This window comes from Schistocerca gregaria, chromosome X, assembly GCF_023897955.1.
Source record: "Schistocerca gregaria isolate iqSchGreg1 chromosome X, iqSchGreg1.2, whole genome shotgun sequence".
Lineage (NCBI taxonomy): Eukaryota > Metazoa > Arthropoda > Insecta > Orthoptera > Acrididae > Schistocerca > Schistocerca gregaria.
This window is the reverse complement of record NC_064931.1, coordinates 219,784,530-219,798,359: the sequence shown is the minus strand read 5'-3', so window position 1 is coordinate 219,798,359 and position 13,830 is coordinate 219,784,530. Positions and strand designations below refer to the sequence as shown.

At 38.8% G+C, this 13,830-nt stretch overlaps 1 protein-coding gene across 3 annotated transcripts in view; it reads right to left on the bottom strand.

The window, feature by feature from the left end:
- LOC126297774 (KICSTOR complex protein SZT2-like) overlaps positions 1-13,830 on the bottom strand; it is a 710,838-nt gene that overhangs the window by 216,806 nt on the left and 480,202 nt on the right. For all 3 annotated transcript variants that reach the window (XM_049988949.1, XM_049988951.1, XM_049988950.1), the window contains exon 31: positions 13,204-13,408. In XM_049988949.1, coding sequence (XP_049844906.1) covers positions 13,204-13,408 — 205 coding nt within the window. The remainder of the gene's footprint in view (positions 1-13,203; positions 13,409-13,830) is intronic.

Genomic DNA, 13,830 nt, shown 5'->3' with positions numbered 1-13,830 from the left:
CAAATATATTGTAAAATTGCACAAACACAATATTAGAATTCGCACAGATCAACTTTTAATTTGCTTTCACATAAAGGAAAATACAGACATATGAATGACACTGTAGTAATAACACCACATGAAACCAGGAGTTACATTAATGCTAGCAGAGAAGTGTTCCATAGTCACGAAAACAATAGAGCAGCTGAGGACACAGTACACTGGCTTATATACAGTTATTTACACATTGTGTAGTACTTCTTGCACCACCTGTGCCATTGTGAGGCAGCCTCCTTGGGCTGGCTGTGGAGGTGCATGCTGTTCATTTATGCATGCTCACTGTATACAGTTACAACATTAGGGAGATGCTAAATGAAATGTATTTGGCTATCAAGGTGGCAAAGCCTAAAGTCTTCAACAACTACTGTGGCAAAATATTATCGAAGGATATGTCACAAAAACCAAAGAAATTCTAGTCATATGTAAAGGCTGTTAGTGATACTAAAGTTAATGTCACTTGTGGATGAGACAAGAAATGAAATTAACAGAAGCATATCAAATGCAGATATGCTGAACTCCATTTCCAATTGTTTCTTTATAAAGGAAAATCCAGGGGCATTGCCCTAATTTAATTCTCGCATCACTTTAAGGATGAGAGAGATAGAGATTAGTGTCAGTGGTGTTGAGAAACAGTTGGACTCACTAAAATTAAAAAAAGCTTCAGGGCCAAATAGAATCCCTATGTAATTCTATACCAAATTTGTAGCTGAATTAGCCCCATTTTAAGTGTAATCTAACATAGTTCCCTTGAACAAGAAAACCAAGCCCAACAGCTGGAAGACAGCCTAGGTCACACACATCTGCAAGAAGGGTAGAACTGATCCACAAAACTACTGTCCATTATCCTTCATTCATTTGTTGTAGAATCTTGGAAAATATCCTAAGCTCAAATGTAATGAGGTATCTCAAACAGAACGACCTCCTCCATGCCAGCCAGGACTGATTCTGAAAACATCAATCATCTGAAACCAAACTCACTCTTTTCTCATACACCATCCCAAATGCCATGGATCAAGACACTTGTGTAGTATTTCTTGATTTCTAGAAAGTATTCTGACTCAGTATCACACCTATACTTATTTTAGAAAGTATGATTGTATGGAGTATGAAGCAAAATTTGTGACTGGATTGCGGATTTCTTGGTAGGGAGGGTGCAGCATGTTATTTCGGATGGAGAGTTATGGACACTACATGTGTATCCCTGGAAATTGTGTTGGGAACTCTGTGGTTCAAATTGTATATTAATGACCTTGCAGATAATAGTAACCTCCAGATTTTCACAGTAGATGCAGTTACCTATAGTGAAACATTGTCTGAAAAAAGCTATAAAAATATTCAGCTGGATCTTAGGAAGAAGTAGTGCAAAGAAGAGCTATTGGCTTTAAATGTTCAAATATTTAAAATTGTGCACTTCAAATAACAAAAAAAGAAATTACAGTAACCTATAACTACAATATCAACAAGTCAATATATGGAATTGGTCAATTCATACAGAGATCTGGGTGTAACTGTTTGTAGGGATATGAAATGGAAAGATCACATATGCTCAGTCATAAGTAAACCAGGTAGCACTTCAGTTTTGGTAGAATACAATGGAAATTCAATCAGTCTATACATACGATTGCTTATAATACACTAGTGCGATCCATTCTAGAATATCCCTCAAGCATGTGGAATATGTACAAAATACAATAACCGGTGGTATGGAATGTATAAGAGAAGGGCAGCATAAATGGTCACAGGCTTGTTTGACTCCTGATACAGAGATGCCAAAGAAATTGAACTGGCAGATGGTTCAAGATAGAAGCCAACTACCCCATGACACCCTACACAGAGATATTTAAAGAGTCGTTCTTTTCAAGCTCAACATGTGAATAAAATGAGAAGCCCTAATAACTGGTACAATGGGAGGTGCTCTCTGTCTTACATTTCACAATTATTTTCTGAGTATGGATGAAGAAGTACACATCTGTAAGTTGCTATCAAACTTTACTGTTTGAAGACTCCAGCCAATTTACTTGTCTTCACAAATGCATTCTTCAATTAAATAAAATACTTTGTATAATCAAAATTTCAAGGTATTCTGAGCACTACAATTATAAAGCTCAACAAATGAGTACTGTTTTTGCAACAAAGGGCAGAGGAAGCGCCACAATGTCTACTTAACCAAAATCTTTATCATACAGATTTTATGTGAATGGTGTCAAAATGCATAACCACTTATATTGGCTCCTATGTATGAAGCCAGGATGCATTACTTCTATCGTGTATGTAGTACCAATGTTCTGAGAATTCTTAATTTGTACATAGGAAATGGAAGTATAACTAACTTACTCACTATGTTTCTGGTTGGCTGAAGTATTTAGTGTTGCTCTCTTGTAATGGAAGAATTTTAGATGCTGACAGTGACAAAAATCTTATTTAAAGTATACTGAGTTATTATCTAGCCTTCCTATTACTAGCCCAATTGGCAAAATAAATACATGAACATAAAAATGTTGGCCAGAAAAGTGATTCCCAAAGAAAAGTTGGAATTTCTTTAGGACATTTAGTGTTTCCATCAGGATCATTTTTTCTTCCCCACTGCTGAGTAACATACCAGTTGTCTCTCAAATGACACTTCACACCTAAAAATAGATGAGACATGAACTTCTTTTTTCAATCTCAAAAAGTAAACACCCCCTCAGAAGACACGGCCTCAATAAAAGAATGTCTTGGGAGGAGAGGGTGTGTGTGTGTGTGTGTGTGTGTGTGTGTGTGTGTGTGTGTGTGTGTGTTCCATTGAAGTGGTGGGCTATACCAGTGGTAGTGTAGCTGCCAGAAGGGTCTCCCAGGCCAGACAGAGCTCCACAGAGGATCCAGACAAAGTATGTCCCACAACATCCTCTTTTGTTTCCTATTCTTTCCTTTCCCACTCTATGATTGTGTGGCAGCTGGCACAATCCCCTAATCTGGGCAGTGAAATATTGTTGGTAACCAGGACAACAGTGGTGCACATGCATGCATTACTGCAGAGGGATGGCTAGTGTTCTGTAGTTGAGGTGATTACAAGCTATCTAACGGGTAAGGCCCTGAAATAAAACCTGGGTACATGTCCAGGCCATGAGGTAGCAGCTCCATTAGGACTCTTGGGGGCTGTGGACTGATAACAAACAACAACAAAAAATTCAAATAACAGAAACTAAAAGTATAAATAACCACATGGATCCTACAAATACGACCTTTGGCCTGAAAAGAAAAACAATTTTGGAGTTTGGAATAAATTCAGAATGGTGGAATGTTGTATGAAGGACAGGCAGGTGAAGATGCAATACAAACGAATGGTGTACAGCTCTTATGATGCAAAGACTGCAAAAGAAGGTTACTGCAGTGGAAACCAGTCTCAGAAAGGATAATAACTGCAAACTTTAAAGTAAATGTGCAAAATATCATTGTAATACAGTGCTATGCAACTGTCGAAGTGGCTGAATGAGAGTTAAAGGATGCATTTTATACAGATCTAAAGGGAGTACTGATAAAAAAAAACATAGTGACATAAATATTTTAGTGAGAGACTTGAACACAAAATCTGGTTCAGAAAATGAAGGGACTGAACACATGGTGGATATCCACAGCATTGGGGATGGAAACATAAACGGTGAACTGCTGATAGATATGTTTAATGAGCATGACCTATTCATTGGAGATATAGTGTTTCCACATCATAACTGTCATAAGATGTCGTGGGTCTCTTAATACCACATTACTGCAAAACAAATGGATCACATAGTCATAAGCCGTGAGTCTTAACACTCTCTGTTAAATGTAAGACAGATACCACACATTTGAATAATTGATTTGCCTTGATGAGAAATGAATTCACAACCTTCAGTGTGGATGCACATTTATGTTTGAGCTCCAGCGAGAATCTACAGTTAGCACGCATAGAGGACATGGACAGGGACTGTGGATAGGTGGCGCTAGGTGGGAATGTGAATCAGCCTGGGAGCATGTCAAGATAGTCTGTGTATTTGTAATAAATGCTGAGTCTAAGTGGTACAGTAGTTAATGCAACTGCCTAGAAAGTGGGAGATCCTGGGTTTGATTCCCGATCCAGCATACATTTTCACTTATTGCCACTGATTTTGCACAAAGTACCAATGCAGCTGATACATTAGTTTCTTCCCTTTTCTTTCCTTTCTCCCCCCTTCCTTTCAATTTACATAATATTTATCACAGCCGTGGAACCCGTAGGGTGACTATTCTTTTTGACCTGTCTGAAAGAACAGACACCACACATTCATATAATCCATTCATCGTCCTGGGCAATGAATCCTGACCCTCCAGTGTGGATGCACATTTATGTTCAATCTTCAGGGAGGATCTAAAATTAGCGAGCATGGAGGACACCGCAATACAATAAAAAAGAGAGACGGCATTATAATCAATGCTGACCTTCTTTATGACCTGGATTATATCATGGTTATGGGGCACAACCATTCCCTGGAATCAAACATGATTCAGTGACAGTACTTCACATAGTTGTAATGTGCAAATGGGGTTGGATTACAGAGTTTCAGACAATTTTGATTCAATAGTAGTATTCTGCTCATAAGCTAATAAGCCTTAATACAATTTTCCATATTTACAGGTTTTCTTTTACAGCAGACTATGAGGAAGATAACAAAACAGCATAATGCTGTTTATTATACACCAGTATTTACATGGATACTGTGCAAATCACACTTAAGTGCCTGGCAGAGGGTTCATCAAACCACCTTCACAACAATTCTCTATTATTACAATCTCAAACAGCACTTGGAAGAAATGAGAACCTATATCTTTCCGTGCGCGCTCTGATATCCATTATTTTATTATGATGATCGTTTCTTCTATGTAGGTCAGTGTCAACACAGTATTTTTGCATTTAAAGGAGAAATTTGGTGATAAAAATTTCATGAGTAGATTCTGCCACAGTGAAAAACACCATTCTTTTAATGACGTTCACCCTAAATCCTGCACCACGTCAGTCACACTCTCTCCCGTGTTTCTCGAAAATACAAAATCTGCTGCTCTACTTTGAACTTTATTGATGTATTACATTAATCCTATCTGGTAAGGACCTCACACCATGCAGCAGTTCTCCAAAGGAAAATGGACAAGTGTAGTGCAGGCAGTTTCTTTAGTAGATCTGTTGCATCTTCGAAGCGCTCCACTAATAAAACACAGTCTTTGGTTTGCCTTCTCCACAACATTTTCCATGTATTCTTTCCAAATTCATTTGTTTGTAATTGTAGTTCTTAAGTATTTAGTTGAATTTATGGCCTTTAGATTTGACCGATTTATCATGTAACCAAAGTTTAACGGATTCTTTTTAGCACTCATGTGGATGACCTCACACTTTTCGTTATTTAGGATCAACTGCCAATTTTTGCACCACACAGGTATCTTTTCTAAATTGTTTTGATCTTCTGATGACTTTACTAGACAATAAATGGCAACATCATCTGCAAACAACCTACAATGGTTGCTCAGATATTGTTTACAATTCTACATACAGGAGGGTTACCAGATGTCCTGTATTTTATGGGATCACACATTATTTAGTTTAGGTGTCCTCCCTGTCCCAACAAAAGACATATTGGATGCATATTGTCCCATTTTTTGCTATATGTCCCACAAGTTTTGAAATACCTTTTTTAAGTAAAATGTAGCGTAACCAAATGGAGAGCAGATGTAGCCATATCCAAAATAATGAAGAATATACACACTTTGATGAAATCAAACAGAATGAGGCACAATTTTTGAAGTACTTTGCTTGGTATTATGTTATGCTTTCACATGATTAGCAGTTTGTCATTTCCACTTTCTTTGTGCATTGTCTTTGCTTCAGATCACCACATTGAGAATCGAGGTTTGAAACTGTTAGAGGCACACGTTACATTACTTTATATGACACATTGCAAAATTTTCACAGAAATGCCAAAAAGAAGATATGTACTTAGTGATGAAATTAAATATGAGTTTCCATTTCTGAAATAAGAACAACAAAGAATGAAATTATTTTGCACCATGGAGGTGAATGTGATGATGTGTGAAATCATTAATGTGAAGGGACACAAGCAAGCTGTTTCAAGCAGATTATGTGTTTCATGCAAAACTCTGTCATAAAGTGCAATGTCTTTTGTTACAAAATGTGCAAGTAGTGCCATGATAAATGAGAAAGAAACATGTCTTGCTGTTGAGGAAGGTTTGCTAGCTTCCCCAGCAACAAAACACAATCATTACCTTGGATAGATGAACTGCACTGCTACAACCATAAGGAAGCTGTTTGAGAAATGCCTCTAAGCACTATGGGGCTCAACATCTGAGGTCGTCAGTCCCTAGACTTAGAACTACTTAAACCTAACTCACCTAAGGACATCACACACATCCATGCCCGGGACAGGATTCAAACCTGCAACCGTAGCAGCAGCGCCATTCTGGACTGAAGCGCCTAGAACTGCTGTTTGAGAAGTAATCTATCTGTTATAGAACATTTTGGGGACATGTACCATGTTAATAATGTATATGAAGTTAAAAAAGACATTATTAAAGAACTGTTAGGTTTGTTGGTGAAAAATCGTCTATCACCTTCAGAAATGTGACACATATTACTGTGCTTTTGCTAGCTTTACCTGGCATCACTGCTGCTGCAGGAAGTATATTATCTATCAAAAATGCCTTACAGAGTGATGAAAAGAATGGGCTTAGTGTGGAAATGGTTAAGAAAATAATTAAAACTAAGATTCATTTTCATGATGCTTAATGTGTTGATTTCCATAAAATTGTATTTGAAAATATCAAACTCCTGAATGCATAAATCTTCTATAAAATATAATAACAATGACTTTTCGGAAACTACACATTCCAAAACTTCGAGTGCAATTGAGAATGAGAAAGAAGTAACCTATGAAATTAATAATCATTGTCTACCATAGTTAACTCGTTATATTAAGTTACATAATGTATTTGCAAGTGACAATACTAAAACCATAAAATATTTACTCACTTAGTAATGTAAGTTTTTTAAATACAAGTACTACATCTACATCTACATCCATACTCCGCAAGCCACCTGACGGTGTGTGGCGGAGGGTACCCCGAGTACCTCTATCGGTTCTCCCTTCTATTCCAGTCTCGTTTTGTTCGTGGAAAGAAGGATTGTCGGTATGCTTCTGTGTGGGCTCTAATCTCTCTGATTTTATCCTCATGGTCTCTTCACGAGATATACGTAGGAGGGAGCAATATACTGCTTGACTCTTCGGTGAAGGTATGTTCTCGAAACTTTAACAAAAGCCCGTACCGAGCTACTGAGCGTCTCTCCTGCAGAGTCTTCCACTGGAGTTTATCTGTCATCTCCGTAACGCTTTCGCAATTACTAAATGATCTTGTAACGAAGCGCGCTGCTCTCCGTTGGATCTTCTCTATCTCTTCTATCAACCCTACCTGGTGCGGATCCCACACTGCTGAGCAGTATTCAAGCATTGGGCTAACAAGTGTACTGTAACCTACTTCCTTTGTTGTCGGATTGCATTTCCTTAGGATTCTTCCAATGAATCTCAGTCTGGCATCTGCTTTACCGACAATCAACTTTATATGATCATTCCATTTTAAATCACTCCTAATGCGTACTCCCAGATAATTTATGGAATTAACTGCTTCCAGTTGCTGGCCTGCTATTTTGTAGCTAAATGATAAGGGACCTATCTTTCTATGTATTCGCATCACATTACACTTGTCTACATTGAGATTCAATTGCCATTCCGTGCACCATGAGTCAATTCGCTGCAGATCCTCCTGCATTTCAATACAATTTTCTATTGTTGCAACCTCTCGATACACCACAGCATCATCTGCAAAAAGCCTCAGTGAACTTCCGATGTCATCCACCAGGTCATTTATGTATATTGTGAATAGCAATGGTCCTATGACACTCCCCTGCGGCACACCTGAAATCACTCTTACTTCGGAAGACTTCTCTCCATTGAGAATGACATGCTGCGTTCTGTTATCTAGGAACTCCTCAATCCAATCACACAATTGGTCTGATAGTCCATATGCTCTTACTTTGTTCATTAAACGACTGTGGGGAACTGTGTCAAATGCCTTGCGGAAGTCAAGAAACACGGCATCTACCTGTGAACCTGTGTCTATGGCCCTCTGAGTCTCGTGGATGAATAGCGCGAGCTGGGTTTCACACGACTGTTTCTTTCGAAACCCATGCTGATTCCTACAGAGTAGATTTCTAGTCTCCAGAAAAGTCATTATACTCGAACATAATACGTGTTCCAAAATTCTACAACTGATCAACATTAGAGATATAGGTCTATAGTTCTGCACATCTGATCGACGTCCCTTCTTGAAAACGGGGATGACCTGTGCCCTTTTTAAATCCTTTGGAATGCTTCGCCCTTCTAGAGACCTATGGTACACCGCTGCAAGAAGGGAGACATCTTCCTTCGCATACTCTGTGTAAAATCGAACTGGTATCCCATCAGGTCCAGCGGCCTTTCCTCTTTTGAGCGATTTTAATTGTTTCTCTATCCCTCTGTCGTCTATTTCGACATCTACCATTTTGTCATCTATGCGACAATCTAGAGAAGGAACTACAGTGCACTCTTCCTCTATGAAACAGCTTTGGAAGAAGACATTTAGTATTTTGGCCTTTAGTCTGTCATCCTCTGTTTCAGTACCATTTTGGTCACAGAGTGTCTGGACATTTTGTTTTGATCCACCTACTGCTTTGACATAGGACCAAAATTTCTTAGGATTTTCTGCCAAGTCAGTACATAGAACTTTACTTTCGAATTCATTGAACGCCTCTCACATAGCCCTCCTCACACTACATTTCGCTTTGCATAATTTTTGTTTGTCTTCAAGGCTTTGGCTATGTTTATGTTTGCTGTGAAGTACCCTTTGCTTCCGCAGCAGTTTTCTAACTCGGTTGTTGTACCACGGTGGCTCTTTTCCATCTCTTACGATCTCGCTTGGCACATATTCATCTAATGCATATTGTACGATGGTTTTGAACTTTGTCCACTGATCCTCAACACTATCTGTACTTGAGACAAAACTTTTGTGTTGAGCCATCATGTACTCTGAAATCTGCTTTTTGTCACTTTTGCTAAACAGAAAAATCTTCCTACCATTTTTAATATTTCTATTTACGGCTGAAATCATCGATGCAATAACCGCATTATGATCACTGATTCCCTATTCTGCATTAACTGATTCAAATAGTTCGGGTCTGTTTGTCACCAGAAGGTCTAATATGTTATCGCCACGAGTCGGTTCTCTGTGTAACTGCTCAAGGTAGTTTTCAGATAAAGCACTTAAAAAAATTTCACTGGATTCTTTTTCCCTGCCGCCTGTTATGAACGTTTGAGTCTCCCAGTCTATATTCGGCAAATTAAAATCTCCACCCAGAACTATAACATGGTGGGGAAATCTACTCGAAATATTTTCCAAATTATTCTTCAGGTGCTCAGTCACAACAGCTGCTGAGCCCGGGGGCCTATAGAGACATCCAACTACCATGTCTGAGCCTGCTTTAACCGTGACCTTCACATCTCCGTCAATTTCCTTTGATACTATTGCACTTCTTATCGCTATGAACACGCCCCCCCCCCCCCCCCTTCACTGTCCAGCCTATCTCTGCGGTATACATTCCAATCTGAGTTTAGGATTTCATTACTGTTATGTCTGGTTTCAGCCAACTTTCTGTCCCTAGTACTATATGGGCGTTGTGACCATTTATTAATTAGAGCAGTTCTGGGACCTTTCTATAGACGCTCCTGCAGTTTACTATTAGCACATTAATATTGTCATTCCCTGTTGCATTTTGCCTACTCCTACCTTGCCGCGTCTCAGGAGGCGTCTTGTCGGGCCTAGGGAGAGAATTCTCTAACCTAAAAAACCCCCATGTGCACTCCAGACGTACTCCGCTACCCTTGTAGCCACTTCCGGCGTGTAGTGCATGCCTGACCTACTCAGGGGGACCTTACATTTTTCCACCCGATAGTGGAGGTCGAGAAATTTGCACCCCAGCTCTCCGCAGAATTGTCTGAGCCTCTGGTTTAAGCCTTCCACTCGGCTCCAAACCAGAGGACCGCGATCGATTCTGGGAACGATACTACAAATAGTTAGCTCTGATTCCACCTCGCAAGCGAGGCTTTCCACCTTCACCAATTCCGCCAACCGCCTGTACGAACTGAGGATGACCTCTGAACCCAGATGGCAGGAGTCATTGGTGCCGACACGAGCAACAATTTGCAGTCGGATGCACCCAGTGCCTTCTATCGCCGCCGGTAGGGCCTCCTCCACATCTCGGATGAGACTCCCCGGCAAGCAGACAGAATGAACACTGGCCTTCTTCCCCGACCTTTCCGCTATTTCCCTAAGGGGCCCCATCACCCGCCTAACGCTGGAGCTCCCAATAACTAATAAACCCCTCCCCCCCATGTGCCTGCTCGGACCTTGCTGAAGGAGGAGCCACATGTCCACTCACAGGCAGAGCGGGCGATGCCACATGGCCAGCCTCCACATTTACCCTCCGCCTCGTGCGCCGCAAACGCCGCTGAACCCGCCACTCCCCTTGGGGAGAGGGTGGCCCAACCGCGCCTGGTACCCGCGAAGATGTCTCGACAGCAGGGACAGTGGGCGAAGCATGTAACACCTGGGGTGTACCTTGCAACGCACCAGACTCCCCACTGCCACTACACTCCGAGGCAGCAGCCTGAAGACGGCTAACCGCGGCCATCAACACTCTCAGCTGTTTGCGAAGTGTGGCCAGCTCCTCCTGCGTCCGTACACAGCAGTCACACATCCTATTCATCCTAAGGAATCAATTTACTGAAGAGACTTAATCAACTTTTAACTAGACTTCTAATTCACTAAAGGCGGCTGATTATTGACTAAACTGTGATTGCTAACCACTTCTTGTAGAAAACAATGAAAATAGCACTAACTGTCTCTGGACTGTATTGAAAACAAACACTAGCACTACTGGCACTGTGGTTGACTAAAGGGACTCTCTCTGACTGTATTCAAAACAAACACGAAATCTATGGAACACTATTACTAGCACTCGACAATTAAAGCTTCCTAAAAGCAAAAACACACGGAAGAAGTGACAAGTAAGAAAAATACAGTTAATACTTAAATTAAGGTAGCTCGCTGCACAGCAGACGTGAAGCAGACGGCGGTTATGGCGACATTCACAAAAATGTACAATGACTTTGAAGTTGTAGCATAAGCAATTTTTAAACCAACCTACTATACGTTTACAGTATTAATGGAAGCTTCTGGAAATGTTGATTCATTTTAGCATCTAATTTGTGTCCCATATTTTGATTTTGGAAATCTGGCGACAGTAATGTACAGAGGAAGAGTATATATGGGAGAAACAATTTGTTTACTGTTTATATGGTCTGCCATTGTAGTTAAAACCAACTGCTAGAAAGAAAATGAAACTGTACATTTTCTCAGCACAGCACAGTATTTTCTTGTTCACTCTTGGTTTTAATAGAAAACTTGTACATTGTTGATTAAAAAACATACAGCCCATGTCCATCTGAGTGTTTATTAGAGTATCATGCAAGAATTTGATATACATAAATCAAGACGTTTTGGCGATTTTTGATAACAACATTTCCCCAGGGCATACTGTATACATATACTTATATATCACATGTATTAAATATATATATATAGCTTTTATCTGTCCAAATTACATCAAGAGTAGTGGAAAAATTTGAAGCTAATTTTGTCAAGAACTTTTCAAGATTATTGAAAACAATGTTCAGTGTCCACATATATTAAAAAATATGTAGCCCAAGTCTGTCCAATTGTTTATTAAAGCAACATGTAAAAATCTGACATAGATTAGTCAAGAACTTTTCGAGATTACTAGAAACAATGTTACCCCTTTATATATCATATATACTTACATATTAATAAAATATATAGCCTCTGTCCACCTGAATGTTCATCAGGGCTTTGTGTAAAAACTTGAATTAAATTGGTCAAGTTCTTTTTAAGAATTCTGGCAACAACATTAAACAACAACGTGTCAACATAGTAGCATAGATTTGCAATGAATATGCACAATTTGTTTTAGGCTGCTCGATAGTAATGATGACACCTCAAAACTTGCTTCTACAAGAAGAATCTGAATTAAATTTGCTACTGTAAGCAAAATACGAAGAATTTCAAAATGTTTATCAGGACTGTCAGCCCATTATATAAGAAAGACTTACGGCTTTGTTCAGTCGGTCAGAGAGTATCATGGATGTGCTCAAACTTTGCATTAGTAAATGAGACAGAACAGTGCGCAGTATGTAATACAAAAATATTTAAGTTCTGAATGTGTACTATGCAAGGTGCGTCATCCCATACACATCTCATGTAATACTCTTGGTGCTAAAATTAGACAATTTTGGATTTACAGGAAGGTGTACTGACAGTATGAAGAGCAAAACGATACTGGTACACAACACTGCTCCACCACAGAACATTATGTGATTTGTTGAGTACATACATAGTACCATCATAACTTTTATTTTAAAAGTCAGAAGCACTACCTGAAGCCACAAATGATGAACTCTATTGAAAGGTACTAGAGACAGTTATTTGGTGGATCATTATTTGTATCAACAAAAGGTGCAAATTATTTTATCACAAGTAATTAAGCATAAAAGCAATCTTATAATATTTGAAACATTTAAAAATGAAAACAAAACAAGCTAAATGTATCAAGATACTAAGTCTGATGAACAGGCTAAGGGTATTGAAGTGAAAATCAATATTATCAAATAGAACCATTTTCATCTGACAAATTTATAAGATTTCTATATCAAAGGAAAACTCAATCAAGGCAGAAGAGCTGGCCTTATTTACCTTCAACAGGCGAAATTGGTAGTACTGGCAATAGATACTGTGTGCCACTTTTATATGTGTGCACTGGCAGTGCTATACATTTTGCCTCCTGACAGTAAGTAGTGAACAACAATTCTGTCTAATAATTTATTAATGTTATAAGATCTGTATTACTGGTATTCTACAGCACAAACATTGTTGGGAATTTACCAAAACTGTTTAATTTATTGAGATGATTAACTCAGAATGATAAATCTGACTTCTTACTTGACTCTCTATCTGTAAGCCTTTCTCGAGGTTCTGCATACAGCTCAGCACAATCAGTCATGTGTGGTTGATACGAGACTTTGTTTCCTACAGTTGGAATTAAAGAACTGTTTCTCCTTGATGACCGAGTCTTATTTTTGACAAGATAATAAAACTGTCCAAGTTGTATAAGATGATAACCACTAACTGCTAAATTGCTGAATTCCTGTGAAGAGAAAATAAGTACAAAGACACATTATAATAATGAAATTTTATCAAGCTATATCTGAAATTAAAGGGAGACGCTAAATAGTAACAACATATTTTTCCTTCCTATCTAAAAAAAACTTTTATGTTTAAATACTTTTCTATGTGAGTGGTATGAGATTTAATTCTTAGGAAATCTGTACACTTCATAAGATATGCAATTAAAATTCAAAGAGAAGTGCACTGATAAGGACTAAGAGACATGAATGGTACACAAAGTGCCTTGCATTTTTATGCTCCTAATTCACATTAATTGTACTGAACTGTGAAACAAGCTACAGGAACTCTAATTGTTAATGTGAGCAATGTATGAGAATGGCAGAACATTAGATCAAGTGAACTGAACAGACTACAGGAATCATTAAACTGACAAGAGGGAAT